Source organism: Oryctolagus cuniculus, chromosome 15, assembly GCF_051225735.1.
Source record: "Oryctolagus cuniculus isolate XC-2025 breed Fujian yellow rabbit chromosome 15, ASM5122573v1, whole genome shotgun sequence".
Classification (NCBI taxonomy): domain Eukaryota; kingdom Metazoa; phylum Chordata; class Mammalia; order Lagomorpha; family Leporidae; genus Oryctolagus; species Oryctolagus cuniculus.
Window position 1 is genome coordinate 62,380,142 of NC_142881.1, and position 20,051 is coordinate 62,400,192.

The following is a 20,051-nucleotide window of genomic DNA, read 5'->3' on the forward strand; positions in this document are numbered from 1 at the left end:
GTTGGATCCCGGGATGGAGTCCTGGCTTCCTGCCAGTGCTGACCCCGGGAGGCCATGGTGATGGCTCAGTCCCTGCTGCCCGCGTGGGAGCCCTGGACTGAGCTTGCAGGTGCCAGCCTTAGCTTGCCCCGGCCCAGACGCTGCAGGCAGTGGACCTCGCATGGACACCTTGGTGACCCGTGGCTGTGCAGCGTCACCACGCCCTCCCTGGCGGCCCCTGCCGAGGCTTGCACCAGGGTGGGGATTTGCATCAACCCTTCTGTCAGGTGCAATGCCCCACCTGCTGCAGCTGCACCCCAGGACTGATGGGGGGTGGCAGGAGAGTGTGGCCACCCCATTCCTGAGCCCCGGTAGAGTTCCAGAGAGGTCCGACTGTGGGCGTCCGCGGTGTGCTCCCCCAAACATGCCCCTTGGGCCCCAGGAGCAGACGCAGGAGCAGGGGAGGAGGGGCGGCCCAGCAGAGGCCTGGCAGCAGCGGGGGCTGGCACCACACAGCAGACCCCCTGCTGGCCCGGCCAGCTTCCCCTGCTCACCCGCCCCCCCCCCCCCGCAACTGGCCGCGCCTTCGCCCTTCCCCTGCTGGCTAAGCCCAAACGCCAGGCCCCATTCGTAAAGAGGTACTCGCGGCTCCGAGGTCCCCCGCGCAGACACGAGGAGTGCACGCATGTCCTTGAGCTGGCCTTTGGGACAGCAGTGCTTGCCCGCCAAGGGCTCAGCCAGCGCAGAAGAGATTCTGTCGTCTCCCTACAGCCCTGCCCAGGCGGGGCCTGTGTGGCTGTCGGGTGGGCCCGCGCCCGCAGTGTCCCCTGCCAGGTCGGCCAAGCGCTCTGGCTTCCCTCGGCTCCCCCTCCTGGCCCCCGGGTCCCTGTGCTCTGATGAGCTGTCAGGGGACCTGCTTTATTGCCTCCTTGCCGGGTGCCCAAGGACATGAGACTGGCTCCAGGTCGTCGGTGGGGTCAGAGCCACAGGCGGGGCTTCCCCCAGCTGGTATCTAGCTGATAGCTAGTGCCTGGGGGGCCCAGGGCAGGGAGTGGCCTGCCCCCAGACCTGTCCGCACTGCGGGGGCACTGTGGCACCTGTGAGTGCCGGCAGCCCCTGCCAGGACCTGCTGTGGAAGGTCCCGGAGCCTCTGGCCCTGAGTGGTGCAGATGCCTGCTCTGAGGTCAGGGCTGCCCTGGGCCAGGGTCACGCAGGTTCCACTCCCTTCCTGACAGCACACCTGCCGGGCTACCTGCCCAGCCTGGGGTCCCGGCGCCAGGGATGGCACGGGCCAGGTTCCGGCTCTCCTGAAAAGTCGCCCAGCCAGGAAGCCAGGTTCACACGGAGCCCCGCGATCACGCAGGGACTGTGGGCTGCACCTTCTCCAGGGGGCTGAGGGCGAGGCGAGCGTCCTGGGGCCCCGGACTGCGGAGGGAGCTGCCGGCGGGGCGCAGACCACGGTGGGCTGCCAAGGGCAGGAGGGGGATGCAACAGCGGAGGGGAGCCCAGGCCCCAGGCGCCCTCCCGCGCCTCAGTCCCTGCGGGTGTAGGGGGCGCAGACCGCCAGGCGGGGGCGCGCGGGCGCCGGGAGAGCACGGGGCCCGGAGCGAGTCTGCAATCCGGGAAGCGCGGCGCCGGCGGGCGGGCGGGGCGGGGCCGGGGAGCGGCGAGGGCCGGCTTGCAGCCCGCGGCCCTCCGAGCCCGAGTCGCAGTGGTCGTGCGGCCGGGAGGCGGCAGCGGCGGCGGCGCGGCGGCGACAGTAAGTGGGGCCGGAAGTCGGACGCGGCGCGGACCCTTGGGCTCCCGGCCAGCCTGGTTCGCGCGCTCCCGCGGCCTCGCTTCCTGGCTCCGGGCAGAACCCCGGCCTGGATGGGCGATGGACTGGGTCAGGGTCGGGAGCCTCCCTGGAGCCGGCAGCGGGGCCTCCCGGCCCCGACCATGGTGGGCAACCTCGGACCGCTGGGGCTGCTGCCGCTCCGGGCAGGGGCCACCCCGGGCAGCTCCAGCAGGTGGACTCTGCCTGCTGCCCAACCGGGGAGGTTGGCCGAAGCCTTAGCTTTCTTTTTTGCTTTCTCTTTTTAATCCAAAGCCGGGGCGAGCTTTTATCAAGAGTAATAAGACTGCTCACTCCAGTGCCCTGGCCTTGACCTGGGTTAGAGAAAATTCCTGGCTCCTTCAGCAGCTTGGTCAAGGCTGACTGGTCCCTAACGAATAGACCCAGGAGCCGGGAAGGGGAGCCAGCGACCCAGCACGCACCGGCGCCCCCCAGCCCCCCGCAGCTGGGACATCTGGCGGCAGCCAGGGCCCTGCTGTCCTGTGCACTTGGAAGTTCCTTGATGCTGGGCTCCCCGGGCAGCGAGGCTGGAGGCCTGGGCTCAGCCTGGAGAGTCTAAAATAGCCCTACTGACTGGGCGCCCAGGCGGACACGGGGTTGCCTGCCCCCACGGAGAACATCCGGCCGGTGGGCTCACTCAGGCCGGTGAGGGGCTCAGGGGCCCAGACTGGGCGTGCGTGACTGTAGGCTTCAGTTTTAGCAACTGGGAATTCTTCCTGTCTGGATGTGGGACAAAGCAGGTGCCCTCGAGGCCTCGGTCTTCCCATCAGAAAAATGGGGGTGATGATTTCCGTCCGGTCTGCCACATGCCAAGGGGTGCTGCGTGGTTCTCCTGAGCTGCCGCACCCCCAGAAGGGGGTGCCCATCCCACCAGGGGGAAAGGCCTCGCTCCTCCCTGCTGGGGACCCCAAGCAAGGCTCAGCCCCCTGTGTGCAGTGTGCGCCAGCCTCCCTCGGGCTGAGGCACTGGGTAAAGCAGCTGCTGCCCAGGGGACCCCAGAGTGACCCGCCCTCGGCAGCGCGGGCAGACTTCCCACCTGTCCCACTGCCCCCCGTCCTGGGTGCTGAGCAGAGCACAGGGGTCAGCAGGCTCCCTGGCACCTGCGCCAGCAGGGTGACAAGCCCATGGTGTTGGGAAGGTGCCCGCACCGGCTCGGGACCGGCAAGCACCGGTTGCATTTGTGCAGCCATCGCAGAAAAGGCTCCCTTGGGTCTACACACGGGGACCTGAGGCTCAGCAGTGGGGCGGGGGGCTGGCGGGCAAAAGGCCCTGGCAGCCCAGAATCTTCCATCTGCGAGGTGCTGCCGCGGTTTGTGAGTGGCCGTCCCCCGCTGGGCTGCGATGTGTGGTCACTTAGGGCCGCGACCTTCCACTCTGTAGACCTGTTTCCATGCAGACGGGAGGAGCTGCCGCACACTGGCTCCTGGGGCAGCTCGAGACACCCTATGCATGCTTTTTTGAACTATTTCCTTTGAATGCCTTTATTGATAATTTTTAAAACTTTTAAATCAATAATTTGAAAGGCAGAAAGAAAAACAGGTGGAAAGAGATCTTCCACCCACTGGTTCGCTCCCTAAATGGAGCTCCATCCAGGTCTCCCGCCTGGGCGCCAGGGGCCCGAGGACTTGAGCCATCACCTGCTGCCCCCCAGGGTCTCCATTACGGGGAAGCTGGAATTGGGCGTGGCCACGACTCAAACCCAGGCACTCCGATTTTATTTATAATTTTAAGCTTTATTCCTGAATTCCTGTGGGTTCACACAGCCCCAGATTCCGGAGGCACAAGTGTGTCTGCAGGAAAGGCCCTGCTGCCCGTCCCGCTACACACGTAGTGATTCGTCTACCACCCCCCACCCCACCCCAGCACACAATGGCAGCATGCCACGAGCTGCCCTGCCCCTTCGCCCTGCCTCACCGACTCCCAAGGGCGTTCTAGATCCTTCTTCACCCATCGGGGGTCTTCATTCCTGCCTCCCTGGACCACCTTCAGGCCTGTCTTTCTGGGTTGGTTGCCCTAGGCTGCTCCATGCCACAGTTTTCCACCCAGCCTGCCCCCTCAACCCCCCCACTTGGGTGCCACCTGTGCCACCCTCGAGTGGCCGGGGGCCTCCAGGGTCACTGACGGTTCTCACATCATGGCCTCCAAGTCGCATTGATGCTTACACCTGGAGCTTCCCCACTAGGCTAGGGCAGCCCTGTAGAAGCCGGGATTGGGGGGGGGGGGGGTCCAGTCCCTTTCCAGGACAGGTGCAGGGCCAGCCGGGCCCAGCCCGCCTAGCCTGTCCCCCCTCTCCTCCCCACAGTGGCCGTCGTCACCGAAGATGACTTTCATCACAGCTGCAACTCCACCTACAGAACCAGGAGCAGCTCTGTCTGCACTGACCGGGAGGCCGTGCTGGAGAGGCTGCTGGACCACCCGGCCCCTGGGCTGCCCAGGCCCGAGGACCGTTTCCACGGCACCTACATCATCTTCTTCAGCCTGGGCGTGGGCAGCATGCTGCCCTGGAACTTCTTTGTCACTGCCAAGGAGTACTGGGTGTTCAAACTCCACAACTGCTCCGGCTCCGCCAGCAGGCTGGACCCCGAGGACTCGGACATCCTGGTAAGGTCGTGTTGCTCCCTGGCGGGGAAGTTGCGGTTAGGACGCGGTGTGGCGCCGCGCCGGACAGGTTCCGTGCAGGCCACAGCACAGTCGCGAGGCGTCTGGTTCTGCCGGAGGCGGCCGAGGGAGGTGGGAGTGGGCGAGGCTCAGTGCCAGCCTTCAGGGGCCTGTGTGAGCTGGGGGGGAGATGCAAATGGTGACTTTATGCCGCATGGTCTGCTGAACCCCCGGAGGCCTCCAGGCATGGATCCGACAGCGTTAGGTTCAGCCATGAGTTACAGACATCGCCAGCAGAGCAGTGGCTACAGCACGGTTGAGGGTCTTTTTTCTTTCACATTCAAGGCTGGAGGGGCCAACCCCAGGCTGGGCGATGGTCTCTGTTGTCAGGAGCCCACCTGCTGCACCGTGTGTAGCCTTCATGCCCACGGTCTCTTCACAGTGCAGAACGGCCTCTGGAGCTCCAGCCATTGCATCAGTAGACGGAAGAGGAAAAGGAAGGGGTAGGAGAGTGGCTGTTGCTTGTAAGAACACTTCCTGGAAGTAACATACTGCTTTCACTTTCATTGGTCAGAATTCAGTCACGTGACCAAGCTGGCTGCAATGGAGGCTGGGAAATGTAGTCTTTATAGTTTTAGCCCAGGCAACTAAGTGCCCACGGAAATGAGCGGTTCTGGCTGGCACATGGTGCAGCAGCTGAGGTGCCACTTGGGATGGTACCTCCTGTGGCAGAGGGCCTGGGTTCAAGTCCCCTCTGTTCCTGGTTAGCGTCCTGCTGAGCTCCTGGGAGGCAGCAGGTGTTGGCTTGAGTACTCAGGTCCAGGCCACCTCCATGGGACTCCTGGATTCCTGACTTCAGCCTGGCCCCACCGCGGCCATTGCAGCAATCTGGGGAGCGAGTCGGCAGACGGAAGAGGGGTGCCTCTCTGTGTCTTTCTGCTTTTCAAGTCAAATGAAAACGGAGAGGTGAACAGTGACAGGGCCGGTTCTGTAGGTGTGGGAGATGGGGGTGCAGGGGGAGCACACGGCGGCTGTGGGGAAGACAAAGGCTGCGCAGAGGCGGACGGGGCAGGTTCAGGTGCCTGTGGGATGCTGGGCCCACATGTGGGGTGCGGCTCCAGATGGCCCCCTCCGCCTGGGAGTCTCTGCCTGGGCCTTGCAGGTCTGTGACCCCTGCGACCCAATTAAGCACATTAACATGTGCTCCGAGCACTTAGCACAGGGCCTGGCACACACGGTGTCCTGGTGGTGGTCTGGGGCTCGGGGCCCACACCCCCAGCCGCCTGCAGCTTGGTGCAACGCGTTGTGCAGGCGTTGGCATAGCCGGGTGTTTTATGACCTGCTTTTATGTACCAGTGACTCAAGCGTCCCAGCTCTCTGCCGGCCTCTCTAAATCACCGGCCCTTTGGGCTTCTTCCAGGAGCTCCCTGCCTGTGCCTCGGCCGCGCGGGACCAGACTGCGCACACCTGTCCCGCCCCCGCCCGGGTCTGCCACCGCCCCTGCCCCGCGCGGGCCTCGGCCGGACCGAGAGGAAGCACGCAGCCCCGCTCCGGGAGCAGCTTGCGATTGCCGCCGGGCGAGCCGCGGCGGCTCCGTCCCAGCTGCAGGCACTTAGCATTCCGGGCCCCACTCGATGCTTTATTGCGGCTTTCCAAGTGCTGGCAGGTGCGGATGTAGTACCTGCGTCTGCCCGGAGCTCCTGGCTCTTGGCATCGGAGATGAGAGAGCTGTCGCCCCTCGATTCATGGGCCGGGCTGGGGAGGCAAGCATGCCGAGGCGCCGCCGCCTCTCGCAGGCCGTTTTTCTTCGCCTCGCTCCCCCTTCTGCCGCCCTCTTCCCCGCCTGCCCTGCGCCCTCAGGCAGGGGGAGTGCGGGAGAGTCCCTGCCTCGGCTGTGGGCAGCTCCCGCCTCCAGCTCTGTTAGCCGTGGGTCGAGGCGTCTGCGTCTGCATTTTCCTTTTCATATTTTGCCGGATGGAGACCGCCTGACGGAGACTCTGACCTGGCAGGAGTTGTCACATAGCCTCTCGGTCCCTTGATGTCCCTTTCAAGGTCACCTCCTGGGCCAGGCTCATTTGCCTCTGCCTGGATTTGGGGGTGGTTTGGAAGACATCCTCTTGTCTCTGCGCTCTGGAATCAGAACCTCAAATAATCCTACCCCAGGCCCTCAGCCCTAGACCAAAGCAAGGGGAGTATCAACGAGGAAGAGGTGCCGGGATGAGGGGTGCAGGGGAGGCCACAGCAGCTGCTGAGTTCTGCGACCCCCGTGCTGGCAGGGTGTCAGTGACACACAGGATCCCTCACTAACCCTGCTTTTCCCGACAAAAGCCAGAGCCTCAGAGAGGGTAGGGCACCTGCCCAGGCCCACCCAGCCAGGAAGAGCCGCAGAGAGCATCATGGGGCATGCAGGAGAGAGATGATTAGAAGATTGGTTGTGCTCAGAGCGCGTGTGTAGGGCCCGTGCGGGGCTGAGCTGCCCCAGAGCCTGTGTCCGCCCGATGGCGCCTTTCCTCCCGCGGACAGCCTGCCCTTGGTCCCGCCTCCTGCTCCAGCCTCAAGCCCTGGCTTCTGGGTGCAGATTCCAAGCCACCAGCACCCTTGTCCCCTCCCTGTGCCTGTGTCTATGGCCCGAGGGTGCTATGAGGGCCTCCTCCCGTCCTGTCAGCCTCTCCTGCAGGCCAGCAACAGATTGGTGAGCCAAACAGCACTCTGCTGCCCTCCGCCCACCATTCCCTGTGTGAGTCCCCGCCCCTCCCCCCCACCTGGCACCGCCTGCCGTGGGGCTCCCCGCCGAGGAGGCTGGGGGACACAGCCAGGCTGCGGTGGGATCCACTGTCCCTCGTGGAGTCAGCAGGCCAGGGCCCTGGCTGGCAGTCTGCTGCTGCCCTGTGCATCCACTGGCCAGGAGGGACAGCCAGTCCCGTCCTGGGAGTGAGCAGGAGCTGGAAGCCATGGGGGTGCGTCCCCCGCTGAGCTGTTAGTTAGCTGTGGGGACTGTGAGTGTGGCTGTCACTGCACACACAGGTGTCTCCAGCACCTGGCGTGCTGCCCAGCACGCAGCAGCACAGCCCAAGTATGTGTGACAGCAGCTACGACGTGGCTGGTGGGGGTGGGGGGAGTTCCACGGCCCCAGTCCAAGACAGGGATGGCCCCGCAAGGGAAAAGAGGGTCTGGGAGTCACAGTGGCCACAACCCGGGTTCTGATCCTTTGGGCAGGTTGGCATAGACGAGGGGGCTTCCTGCCACAGGGAAGGAAGCTGGGTGGGCCTCGTTCGGCAGACGGGGGGCCGAGGATGCCCCCTCCCCCCTGATTCTCAGCCCTCTGGCTCCATCCCTCAGCTCCCAAAGACGCACGCCCGCTTGCTGTGGTCGCTGTCCTTGCCACCAAGGTGGGCTTCCCAGCCCAGGGAGGAGGGGCTCACGGGAACCAGGATGGAGGGGTTTGGAGAAGAGGAGCCTGGAGGGTGACTTATCGGAGACGTCGGCCATGGCCCGAGTCCCTGCCCCACAGCCCGCCGCACCCACCCCTGCTGGCCCCTGCGCCTTCCTCCCGTCTGTGCAGTGGTGTGCCGAGTTAGTGCTGTCACCCCCAGTTTCCAGCTGGGAACACTGAGACTCCCGGGCTTTAGGTCACAGACCCAGGTCGTGTGCTGGCAAGTGACAGAGGCGAGGCTTGGAGTCATCTGGGGGGTGGCAGGATGGGCAGTGGGAGCTTGACCTGTCCCCTGGCGGCCCTTGGGGACCACCTGCCCGACCACCCAGTTCTGAGGCTGAGTTCAGGCTGGGGAGAGGCTGGGCCACGTGCGCGCTAAGCCCTCCAACTGCAGCTAATACACAGCCAGTTAGGTCTCTCGGCCTCAGTGTAGGATAAGGAACGGCTGCCCTCTGGTCCCTGAGCGCAGCCATTCCCTGGCCTTAGGCCGCGGCGGCAGAGCCATGGGTGGAAGTGCTTTTGGCACGGCAGGTGGCCAACCCTGACCTTGGAGGTTGAAAGTGGGGGCAGCCGCCCTCTGGGAAGCCCCAGGAAGCAGCCTGGTTGGCTTGGGAGAGCGGGGAGGGGGGTTCTGCGTGGGACCCTCGCAGACACAGGTATTGGGGTGTTGATGCTTGTCCGACCTCACAGCTCTGGCAGGGTGAATTCCTTGGGGTGGCTGCGCTGTCCCCGAAGCCTGCAGGCCTGTGTCGGCCGGCAGGGACTTGGGGGCCCCCAGCCCTTCCTCTGGGTCGTGCACCCTTCGAGTGTGCTTGGGCCGGGAGGGCCTCGTGTCCGCCTGCCTCTCCCTCCCTCCCCATTTCCCAGACTCCTGGGCCTTGAGGGGTGGATGTGGGGTGTCCAGACCACTGGGGCGATGCAAAGCAAGAGCAAGGGAAGAAGTGGGAACAGAGGGGGCCCATGCCGCCCCCACCCTCACCCTCACCCCCACCCCATGCTGCCGAGCCATGGCAAGGCCCCAGGACCAACCAGCGACCTCTCTGGGCCGGATCAGGGAGTGCAGTGCCTGCCCCTGGAGTTTTAAGGGTCACGGTCATTCTTTAAAAGCTCCCTATGCGGAGAAGGCTGGGCATCTCCTGGAAGAACCCAGTCCTAGCAGTGTGTGGCATGGGACGGGTACCTGGCGTGCCCAGAGACCCACCCCACAGCTCTCTCTGGTGAGCACCCAGACACTGCGGGAGGACGTCCTGGTGTGGGCCGTGCCCCTCTCCCACTGTCGCTACCTGGACTTCTCGGAGTTCCAGCCATCGAGTTCCGGCAAAGGCGTCAGCTGCCTTCATGGAGCCCTCCCCATGTGCAGCCACTGTGGGAGTGGCACTAAGCCACTCGTGAGCGTGACAGTGTACAGCACGCAACCCGCTGCATGCCAGACCTTGCTTTTCAAGATCTCTCTGTGCCTGAAGGCACAGGTATGGGAGTATTTCACCTGTTTTACCAGGAAGGAGACCAACACAGGAAACACATAAGAGATTTGCTCCCAGGTACAGAGCAGGTGACAGCTGGGACCCAGCCCCCCTGTGCCCTTGTCCGTGCTGCCACCCTTGGGCTCTGCCTGCGTTCTCACGGGTTCCCTGCCTGGGACCAGGGTGGACACTACCTGGCAAGACACTCGTGTCAGTCATGGGAACTGCGGGTCCACGAACCCATTTTCCAGGGGGAGCCAGCCGTCCCAGGGATGATGATGGAGTTTGCCCTTGGGACTGAACTGGGGCAGGTCTGCCCTGGAGGGCCGAGGCAGAAGCTGCACCTGGGGCTGTGAGAGAGGGCGGGGCGGGGGAGGCCGGGGCAGCAGCACACCTGGAGCCCTGTGTTGGGGAGCCCTGCCGTTGGCAGGCGGGGAGCCGGGATCAGGAAGGGGGAGAGATGTCTGTTCTTTCTGGTCTGGGAGAGATAGCAGGCGGGTTGTGTGCCGGTGGGAGTGACCCTGCGGGGCGGAGCAGGTGCTGAGGGAGAGCAGGGAGCGCAGCTGAGTGAACCTGAGGCTCGGGTGCACAGGGGCCCCAGACATGGAGGAAGACGGTTCACCTGTCGTCAGGAACGAAGGCAGCGAAGGTCACCATAATGCCAGTGAAGTTCTGGTCAGCATGCAGCCGATGGTGCCCGTGCTTCAGCCACAGCCTGTGATCGGCACCAGCCGGCTCTACCTGTTGGCCTGCAGCTCCCAGCCACCCACAGTCCTCGCCGAGTCCTCATTCCACAGCGGAAAGCAGAGGCCAGGAGTAACTGCTGGGTCCTAAGACAAAGGTGGGGCCTGCAGCCAAGGGGCTCCAATGCAGCTGAGGGCTCGAGGGGCACTGGGCAAACACCCAGATTCCAGGTGGGGCCCGGCTACTGCTGCCCCGTGGGCCTGCTACAGCCAACGGCTGGGGCACAGGTGGCCAGGACCGTCTCCCACCTCTGGAGAGCAGGTGCCATCCTGGATGCAGAAGGCCCGTGGCACTCCCGGGGGCTGAGCTAAGCGCCCCTCGGCTCTCGCGGCAGATGGGAAGGGCTCCATTTGTCAGTCGCCATGCTCAAATCCGAGTTCAGAGCGCAGTGCTGGGTGAGGCGTCCTGCCGCCGCCCCTATAAAAAACATCAAGGCACAGTTGTGCCTGGGCCCTGTCATCCCAGAAGCGGGGATAACAAGGATGACCTCGGGGTCAGGCCAGACAGGAGGGGGCCCCAGGCTTCCCGCCACAGCGCCTGGGTGAGTGGCAGCCAGGCACACATTGCAGCCCCCCCCCCCCCCCAAAGCCCTGTAGGCTGCCCAGTCACTGGAGCCGGCGCGGATGGCTGCTCCAAACCATTTGGAAAAAATTAGAACTCAAAGTGAGTCATTTCTATTTTTTTTTTTTCGGTTCCTTTGTCCGCCCTCTGATTCTGACTGCGGACCCAGCCAGCGTGCTGTTCCCAAGACACACACCTGGGATGGCTTTTCCTTCTGTTTGTAGCTCTTGCCGCGTCCTGCAGAGGGAGAGGAAAAAGACGGCCGGAAGTGCTGCCAGCCAGGCCCTGGGCCACCTCGATGTCCCCACTCTTCATTTGCTCCCCACTTGCTCGGGGCCCCGGGCCCCCCCGGCTCTCCCTTGCTCCCTCTCTGCCTTCGGTTTTATTTCTGCGTGTACATGTCCTTAGAATCCAGGGGCGATTTCCCCGACAAATGAGAAGACAGCCAGGGCCGTAAGTGCGCGAGCGTCTCCCTAGCGTGATTGATCACTGCAGGTTTCCAGAGGGCAGGACCCCAGGGAGAGTCTGGGTGCGTGCAGGCAGCTCCTGTGCGGGCGGGCGTGGACGGGGAGGGGCCGCAGCAGTGGCAGGTGCCTGAGGGTGCCCGCTGGCCTCTCCCCAGTCACGAGCAAGCGTGCGTGTGTGCAGAGGCCTCAGAGCCTAGCAGCCTGTGGTTGCAGCCCACACGCGGAGAAACCGCCTCCCCCACGCCGGGTGAGGAAGTGCCTGCTGGGGCTGGCCAGGGCCCTTCCGGGGCTCCCCTGCCTTTCCTTCGACACAGGGCAGCCAGAGCTCACAGACCCCTCCTCTGGCCGCGGTGTCGCAGGCACAGCCCTTGTCCCTGGTCCTCAGTGATGGGGGGGGGGGGGTCTCCAGGGACCACAGTGACAGCTGCCTGGGTGAGTGGCTGCGTTTCCTGGAAGGCTCCTTCCTCGTTTCGCCCATCACATGGCTGAGGCCAGACTGCAGAAGCGGAAGGGCTGGCGGGACTGGGCCCTGAGTCAGCGCGTCCCCTGGGAGCTGTGTCCCTGCCCCCGATGGGGACAGCCAGCAGCATTTTCCTTCTCTCTCCCTCTTTTTAAGGTAGAATTATTCGAGAGAGAGAGGTATCTTCCATGTGCCGGTTCACTCTCCAGGTGGCTGCAGTAGCGAGGGCAAGAGCCTGGAACTCCTCCCGGTCTCCCACATGGGTGCAGACGCCCAAGCACGTGGGCCATCCTCTGCTGCTTTCCCAGGCGCATTAGCAGGGAGTTGGATTGAAAGGGGAGCAGCCGGGACTGGAATCAGTGCCTGTTGGGGATGCTGGCGTGGCAGGCATTAGCTTAACCACGACACCGGCCCCTGTGGTTTCCTTCTTGCCCCACGTGGTATGAAGATCCTGGGACTGGGGAGAGCGGGTGGCAGCCTCTGACCAGGCCCTGTTTCCCTCTGGATGACACAGATGAGATTGGGGCCGCAGGACTTCCCTGCCAAGGGCCAGGGAGGGAGTGAGGATCTCAGTCTCTGGGGGCCGCCGGTCCCTGCCGTGGCTCGCAGAGCAAGCACTGCCCTAATGGGGATGTTCTTTGTAGATGTCGCAGCACCTACAAAGGGGCCGTGGGCAGGTCTGGCCCCAGACGCTGCCGCACAGTGCTTCCGCACCGCAGTTCCATGCACTGGGGGAGAGGTGCCTGCTCTTCTGAGTGCCCCCTCCCAGCGCCACTGCCTGGCGTGTCGCCTCATCGTGCACTTGCCGACTGCTTCCTTGACTCAATGGAAATCCCAGAAGGCGTGAACTTAGGCCCGAGTTGTGTGAGCTGCACCTGCACTCGTCCACGGAGGGGTTCCTGTCTGCGTGTGCAGTGTGTTGGGCTGGCTGGAGGAAGACCCGGCACTGGGGGCTGCTCGCCAGGGCCCTGTGCTCAGGGGGCATGTGGTCCCACTGTGGGGTCATTCTGTAGCCCCGGGGCAACCCCCAACCCCGCATGCATCATGCCTGGTACTAGGGGGGTGACTTTTTTGTTTCCTGCTGACTGTGCCTGTGGGATGCCTCTGTGGCACGGCCATGGCCCTGGCCCAGCCTCTCTGGTCACCAGCTGCCTTAGTGCCCCTCTGACTATTTCCCTGTGAAGTCTGCAGAGTGATTTCCTTAAGACAGAATAAGTAGATGGACTGTCCGCTGGACCCAACCCAGGGCCCAGGCTGTGGGGCTGGCTTTGTGCTGTGTGACACTGGCCGAGTCACCTGACCTCTCTGATCCGTGTGTTCTCAGCTAAACCATGAGTCTTGCCCTCGATGAGTCCCCAGGTAAAGAGCGCCCAGGGCAGCAGAGCCTGGCGAGTGCTGGCACCAAGGCTGTCCCCTGAGAGAGTCCTGCAGTGGCTTCCTGTGGCACCTGGACCAAGACCCGAACCCCAGCCCAGCCTGGTCACAGCCCGTATGTATCTCAGGCTCACTCCGGGGCGTGCTGAATACGCACAGCCCAGTCCCGTCTCGGGGCCAGCAGACGCTGTTCCCGCTACCCGGCGTGCTTTCCCTTCCCACGACGCACCCTGTGGGTTTCTGCCCGAAGTCGTCTCCTCCCTTGCCAGCCCCACGTCCGTTAGCTTAGCTCTCCTCACAGCAGCATCCTGACTCGGTCTTTCCCCCGCCTGCTCACTACTCAGGTTCTTGCCTTCCTCCCCGGAACGCTGCCCGCCCCACCGGCCCCTAGCCTCCAGCTCACGTGGGGCTCCTGGAAGGGGCTCGGCCGTTGTGTGGTCTGAGTGTGTGAACCCCAGGAGGGCGAGTGCTCCAGCAAGGTCACCTGCCTCCCTGCTGCTGTCGGGCCATTCGGAGGCCTCCAGAGCGCCCCAGTCCTCCTGACACCAAGACCCCCCTGAGCCTGCACCAGGCATCCCTTAACTTCCCTCTGAGACTCCCCGCCTCCACCTGCAAGCTGCAGCCCCCACGGTGCCGGGGCTGGGGCCAGTGCACACAGGAGCTCTGAGAAGTGCCCTGAGGCAGGCCCCTGGAGAAGCAGCTCAGTGGGACCCCGGTGGTGACATCTGCAGGCCCTGGGGAAGGGTCAGGGGTCAGAGATAACCACTGGGGGGTTGGGCGGTGTGTTGTGGAATCCAGCGACCTAGCAAAAAATAGGGGGAAACAGGACGGGGCTCAGGAGGCAGCTGTGAGGGGCAGAGAGGGGCAGAGCAGGCGCTGGAGGGCGGTGGTGTGGCCTCTGTGGCTCTAGGACAGACCCCGGCACAGGGGTGGTGTGGCCTCTGTGGCTGTAGGACAGACCCTGGCACAGGGGTGGTGTGGCCTCTGTGGCTCTCAGATCCCAGCATGGGGTGGTGTGGCCTCTGTGGCTCTCAGACAGATCCCGGCGCAGGGGTGGTGTGGCCTCTGTGGCTCTCAGACAGATCCCGGCGCAGGGGTGGTGTGGCCTCTGTGGCTCTCAGACAGATCCCGGCGCAGGGGTGGTGTGGCCTCTGTGGCTCTCAGACAGATCCCGGCGCAGGGGTGGTGTGGCCTCTGTGGCTGTAGGACAGACCCCGGCACGGGGTGGTGTGGCCTCTGTGGCTGTAGGACAGACCCCGGCACGGAGTGGTGTGGCCTCTGTGGCTGTAGGACAGACCCCAGCGTGGGCTGGTGTGGCCTCTGTGGCTGTAGGACAGACCCCGGCACGGGGCTGGTGTGGCCTCTGTGGCTGTAGGACAGACCCTGGCACGGGGTGGTGTGGCCTCTGTGGCTGTAGGACAGACCCCGGCGCGGGGTGGTGTGGCCTCTGTGGCTGTAGGACAGACCCCGGCGCAGGGGTGGTGTGGCCTCTGTGGCTCTCAGACAAATCCCGGCGCAGGGGTGGTGTGGCCTCTGTGGCTGTAGGACAGACCCCGGCACAGGGTGGTGTGGCCTCTGTGGCTCTCAGACAGATCCCGGCGCGGGGTGGTGAGGCCTCTGTGGCTCTAGGACAGACCCCGGCACAGGGTGGTGTGGCCTCTGTGGCTCTAGGACAGACCCCGGCGTGGGGTGGTGTGGCCTCTGTGGCTCTAGGACAGACCCCGGCACAGGGGTGGTGTGGCCTCTGTGGCTCTAGGACAGACCCCGGCGCAGGGCTGGTGTGGCCTCTGTGGCTCTAGGACAGACCCCGGCACAGGGGGGGCTGGAAGCAGGGCTCTAGGGCGGAATCTTGCCCTGCTGCTGAAGCTCTGGGATCCGCGGCAGCAGCAGGCGGTCCTTTGGCCGCATCCCTCGTGTCTCTGCCTCTGTCTCCCCTTGTGCCACCCATTGCCTTCTTCTGTTACGTGGACACTGGGCGTGGATTGAGGGCTCACTGGATCCCGGCGTGACTGCTTCTCATGCTCGTGTCGACGGCAGAGCCCCTGCTTCCAGGCGAGGCCACCTCCTCAGGTCACCTCTGGGGGACGTGGGTCTGCAGGGCCCTGTTCGCTCCTGTTACACGGTGCCAGGGTGAGCGCTGAGGCCAGGCCTTGGCTAGTGGGCTGCGAGGACGCCGGGGACCCCTGGAGGCAGTTTTCCCAGGGTGTGGGCAGTGAGGGCAGTGACCACATTTGCAGGAAGTTCGGCGTGAAGGGAATGAGGCAGCCAAGCCATCGTGCTGTGGTTTTGCGCCCAAGGGAAACTTGGGAGTGGCTTTTGACCAGCAGACAGTGGTCAGCCAGAGAGAACGGGAGAAGGGGAAATGCGGGCAAGAAAGGTGGGAGTGGACGGGGCAGATCCAGGCAGGGGACTCACGCCCTCAATGTGGACAGGAGGAAGGTGGGGGAAGCTCCTTCCAGAAACTTCCAGGGATTCCCAAGGAGGCATAAGGGAAGACAGAGCCAGCAAAACCTCTGAGCTTTTAGGGAGCAAGGCTTAGGCTTAGAGGGCGGCTGACGGGGACTCCCTGTCCCCAGGGTGGCTGCCGTGGCTAGGCCGTGTGGCCAGCTCTTCTCTGTCTGACTCTGCCCCCAGCTTTGCTCTGCCCAGGGGCCCCTGGCCACCCCACCCAGCCTTGCTGGGCCTGGGCTTTGTAGCAGGCACTGTGTCCACCACCCACCCCCTTACCCCCGGCCCTGAGGCCTGGCCAGGCCTCCCAGCTCCTCATGGCCTTGGCCACACACCCATTGGTGTCCTGGGCCAGTGCCCTGGGGAGACACTGCTGTGATTTTGGTCCAGGCCATGGAGCGAGGGCACCTCCCCTGTGGCATCCCAGGCCTCGGACCCTGGCTATCGGAAGGCGGCAAGTTTGCACCAAACTATTTTTGGCTCCCGCCTGCTCGCTGCTGCTAATTTCATGGCCTTGTGATCCAGGTAACGCTCGGCTGCCTTGAGCTGCCCCCTCCCCCGGGCTGGAATCGCTTTTGCTCGGCCCGCAGGAGGCGGGGGTCCTTCTGGAGGGGGGGCTGCACGAAGCTGCCTTGCCAAAGGCGGCGGGGCGGGGGCACGGAGGCTGCCGCAGCTCACGACTAATTTGCTGCGCTCATTGCAAAGTGCCCAAATGGCATCCAGGGAGAGGGTGCTTAGCCAGAGCCTGCCAGAGATAAACGGGCTCGTTTTGGGGCCTCCCTGCCTGGGGAAAGCTCTTTACCTGGACTCCGCGCCCGGAATGAAATTCTTCCAGAAGAGATGCCCAGCGTGGCGCCGCTCAGCGTGGCGGAGGAGGGCGCGCGTTCCCCGCTGTAAAACAGGGCCTCGCATCTGGCCGGCCGGCCCTGCCGGGTCCGTAAATTGTTGGAAGAGCATTTCCCCGCCTCCTGGTGTTCACCATCCGGGCCAGAGTGAAGCAGATGGAAATGAGCTTCCGTAGAGCCGCCGCGAGCGAACCAGGCAGCCCCGCGCCCAGGTCAGAAGTGCCTCATCCACGCTCACCTGCCACCTGCCAGGGTCTGTCCACAGCCAGGGCTTGCAGCCCCCACGCCCACCCCTGGGGGGCGCGCTGGGGGTTTGAAGGGTCAGGAGAGATGAGAGGATGCTGCCCAGGCACTCTGTCCCCCAGGGCGCTGGCCGCGAGCGGGCAGCCACCCAGGGGCTTCGCGCTTGCTCTCCTTTTGTTTTTCACACGACTGGGACACGCGTGTGCCTGTGAATGAGCTGGGAGGGGAGAGCATGTTGCAGTACTCTGGTGCAGACTCCAGCATTGGCTGGCTCGGGAGGGACACCCGCACTTAAGGGCTGGGAAGGAGACGGGCCCACCCTGAGAGAAACACGGCTCGTATCCTGGGACCTGCAGGTCCCCAGGGCCGGTCCCTAGTGGTGACCCCTGGAAGGCACCCTGGCCGCCCATCACAGCCATGGGGCACAGCGCTGAGCCCCCAGGGACGGTGTTTGCGCGTGGCAGGAGCGGCTCCTGCATTTGTCATCCCCGCATCAGAAGCGCTCGCCAGGTGTGTGCCTCTGTGGATGTCCACCTCGGGTAGCTCCGGCCTTCTCATCTGTAGAATGGGAGCAAGTCGCAGCTCTGCCCCATGCTTCGAGGCTCTGGGGTCCGTGCAGCTTTGTCCAAGAGTCCGAGTCACCTGGCATTCCCCAGGGATGCCGTTTCTCTACTCGGGTTACCTGGCAGGTGCCGAGGATGATCTCTGATGGGGCTGCCCGAGCCCAGGTAATGCAGGGGAGACAGATGGGGCCTTCAGAGCAGGACCTGCCCACTCCCATGTGCCTTTGGAGTGGTGGCTAATGGGGGCCCCCCACACTAGCCTGGGGTGTGCCTGGAATCCTGCCAGCCTTTCCCGCCTCCCCTGTGTCCTGCGGGGCTGCATGGACAGCGCAGGCAGCTTCTCTCAGCAGCTGAGGAGTGCCTGCGGCGGCTGCCACCCAGCACCTTGAGCCGGAGCGCCGCGTGGCCAGGACGTGCCCCCCTGTTCCCATGCGCCCCTCTCCTGGACCTGTGTGACTGCTTCCCCCTCCCAGCCGCCCCAGGGAACCCTGCACCCCCCATTCCTCCCCTTCCCTCAGCCCCGCCTGTATCCACTGTCCCTCAGCTCTGGGCTCCCACCTGCTCCCCGGGGGCGATCCCCTTGCCCTTTCTCCACCCATCTGTCTGCATGCTGGCGCTCAGGGCCTCGGCACCTCGGCAGGTCGTCAGGCACAGGTTGAAGACAGGAAGAGGCCCTGATCTGATGGGCAGTGGCCACCAGCCAGGCTGACGGCTGCAGAATTGCCGGGCAGCCTGCTGAGGCGGAGAAACCTGCTCGGGCAGGACTCGCCGCACCTCTCGATGCCCTATTACATCCGCCTACGTTCCAGCCCTGGCTGTTAATCTGAATCATGGTCTCCACCGGCAATCCGGTGAGGTTCAAACTGCCCGCCCAGGCTGCAGGAGTGGGGCTGCCAGCCCCTGGAGTCGTGCACAGCACAGCCCCCGTACCCCCATGACCCCAGCATCGTCACTCTGGGAGTCTCACCTTCCATTCCTCAGGGCTGGAGCTGGCCTTTGGGACCCCGTGTGCACCTGTAGAGGTGGTGGTGGTTGCAGGGGGACTGCTGGCAGACACAAAAACAGTGGTCAGGCCCACATGGCACTGAATTGGCGTGTGTAAGCCCGTGGCACAACACCAGTCCCCGTTGGACGGGCACTGCGGGCGCTTTGTTGCGGGGTCGGGAGGTGGGGGGTGCTGCTGCAGAGTGTTGGAGCCAGAATTCAAGTGTCTTTTGTGTCCTTGAGTGAAAGGGGAGAAGGCAGCCCCGGCGCCCAGGAAGCAAAGCAGGTGACCCCAGGAAGGCAGCGCCAGCCACACGTCTGCAGAGTGCGTGCTCAGGGACAGGGCGCAGGCCCTGCTCGTGGACACACCGAGAAAGGCCTTTCCTGGGCAAGAGCTGTGTGCGTGGACACCGCCCAGGAGTGCGGTCCAGGGAGACGTGGGGCAGGGCTCGGGGGACAGCCCGTGCGAGCTGCAGGATCCCTGAGCTGGCCACAGCTTTGCACAGAACACCACCACCGCCTCAGGTGGGGGTGTGGGGGAGCCCCTGCGCCTCACAGGTGGGTCAGGGGCCAGGAGGGCGAGCAGTGTCTGTTGCTCTGTCCCATCTCCTGCCCACACTGGCCAGAGTCCACGTGTAGGCTTGGAGTTTCCCACCCTCCGTGGTCCAGCTCATGTTGCTCCATGCCCTGGCAGGTTCTTCGTGGAGCAGGGAGTTGGGCTCACTTCCCAGGGAGGGCCTGAGAGTCTTCTGCAGTTATCGATATTTTTTACAAAGATTTGTTTATTATATTTGAAAGGCAGAGTTAGAGAGAGAGATCTTCCATGTGCTGGTTCACTCCCCCAGATGGCCACAACAGCCAGGGCTGGGCCAGGCTGAAGTCAGGAGCTTCATTTGAGTCTCCCACATGGGTGCAGGGGCCTAAGCACTTGGGCCATCTTTGCTGCCTTCCCAGGCAGACATTAGCAGGGAGCTGGGTCAGAAGTGGAGCAGCTGGGATTCGAACCTGATACGGGATGCTGGTGTCGCAGGCGGCTGCTTAACCTGCTGTGCCACAGTGCTGGCTCCCAGTTGTCAATATTTTAAAAGCTTTCCAAACTTGAAGGCACGGTTTTCTGCTTAACTGTTGACACGCCTGGATGTCCCATTACCTGGAAAATCCCCATCCCTAAAGCCTTTGGGGAACCTGAGCCTGCTGGGAAATGGCGAAGTGAGGGGAGCATGCATTGGAGCAGGCCCGGCTCCCCTCCCACCCCCTCTCCCACCGCTCCCTCCCCGCCTCACGTAGGCCCAGCCACTGTGGCAGGATGTGATTGACTGAGTGCCCCGGCCCAGGGCAGGCTCTGCTGAGCCCATCGGGCAGGAACAATGAGGTGGAAGCTCCGTGCAGAGGCTATTTCCAAGGCTCATGGTTGATGGACCGCAGGAGCTGTGATTATCATTTTAATTGCAAGGCCACCCCAACCCATTCAGGGTGCAGCTTTTAAAGACCACAAAGACCTGGAACCGTCTGTGCATCAGACTAGACGGGGGCCCGTTAGACAGCAGTCAGACCCCGGCCCCCATGGGCAGAGGTGGGGGCTGCAAAGGGAGAGGCTGACCCTGGTCTCCAAGTCTCTCTCTAATCCGCCCTGCCCTGTGACCTTGCTCCAGACATCCTCACTGCCACTGTCTTGAGTGTTTGCCTACCCCCCTGCCGGGAGTGCCCAGCACTGATAGCGGGTGGGGAAGCCGCCATGGAGCTCCCACGGCTGCGCTTGTGGTGTTCTGAGCTGCTGGAGATGCTCACCGCCCGTCTGACACTTCTAAGGGGCCCCACAAAGCAGGCAGGAGCCCCATTGGGCTCCTTGGGGGAGCCCCGCCATTGGCAGGTGCTTTGGAGCTGGGCACATCCTTTGCATTTGGCACACTGGAGCTTGAGGGGCTGCCTCGGCTCCATCCCATGGCTCAGGGGGTCCGGGATGGATGTCCCCACTGCTTCTCTGCCTAGAGCTCGTAGATGCGTGGCAGCCCTCTCTGGCACACAGGAAGTGCTTAGTGCGTGTAAGCTGTCACC

At 64.1% G+C, this 20,051-nt stretch overlaps 1 protein-coding gene across 2 annotated transcripts in view; it reads left to right on the plus strand.

The window, feature by feature from the left end:
- Positions 1-1,449: 1,449 nt before the first annotated feature.
- SLC29A3 (solute carrier family 29 member 3) overlaps positions 1,450-20,051 on the plus strand; it is a 36,069-nt gene continuing 17,467 nt past the window's right edge. Inside the window, exons 1-3 of one of the 2 annotated variants that reach the window (XR_016221687.1) lie at positions 1,450-1,738; positions 4,116-5,377; positions 12,864-13,010. Coding sequence is in view for 1 of the 2 variants with exons in the window: in XM_008269997.5 (XP_008268219.3) it covers positions 1,465-1,738; positions 4,116-4,414 (573 nt within the window). In the remaining variant the exon portion in view is untranslated. Of the gene's footprint in view, positions 1,739-4,115; positions 5,378-12,863; positions 13,011-20,051 lie in introns of those variants that run through there. The other variant, XM_008269997.5, reaches the window with a different exon arrangement.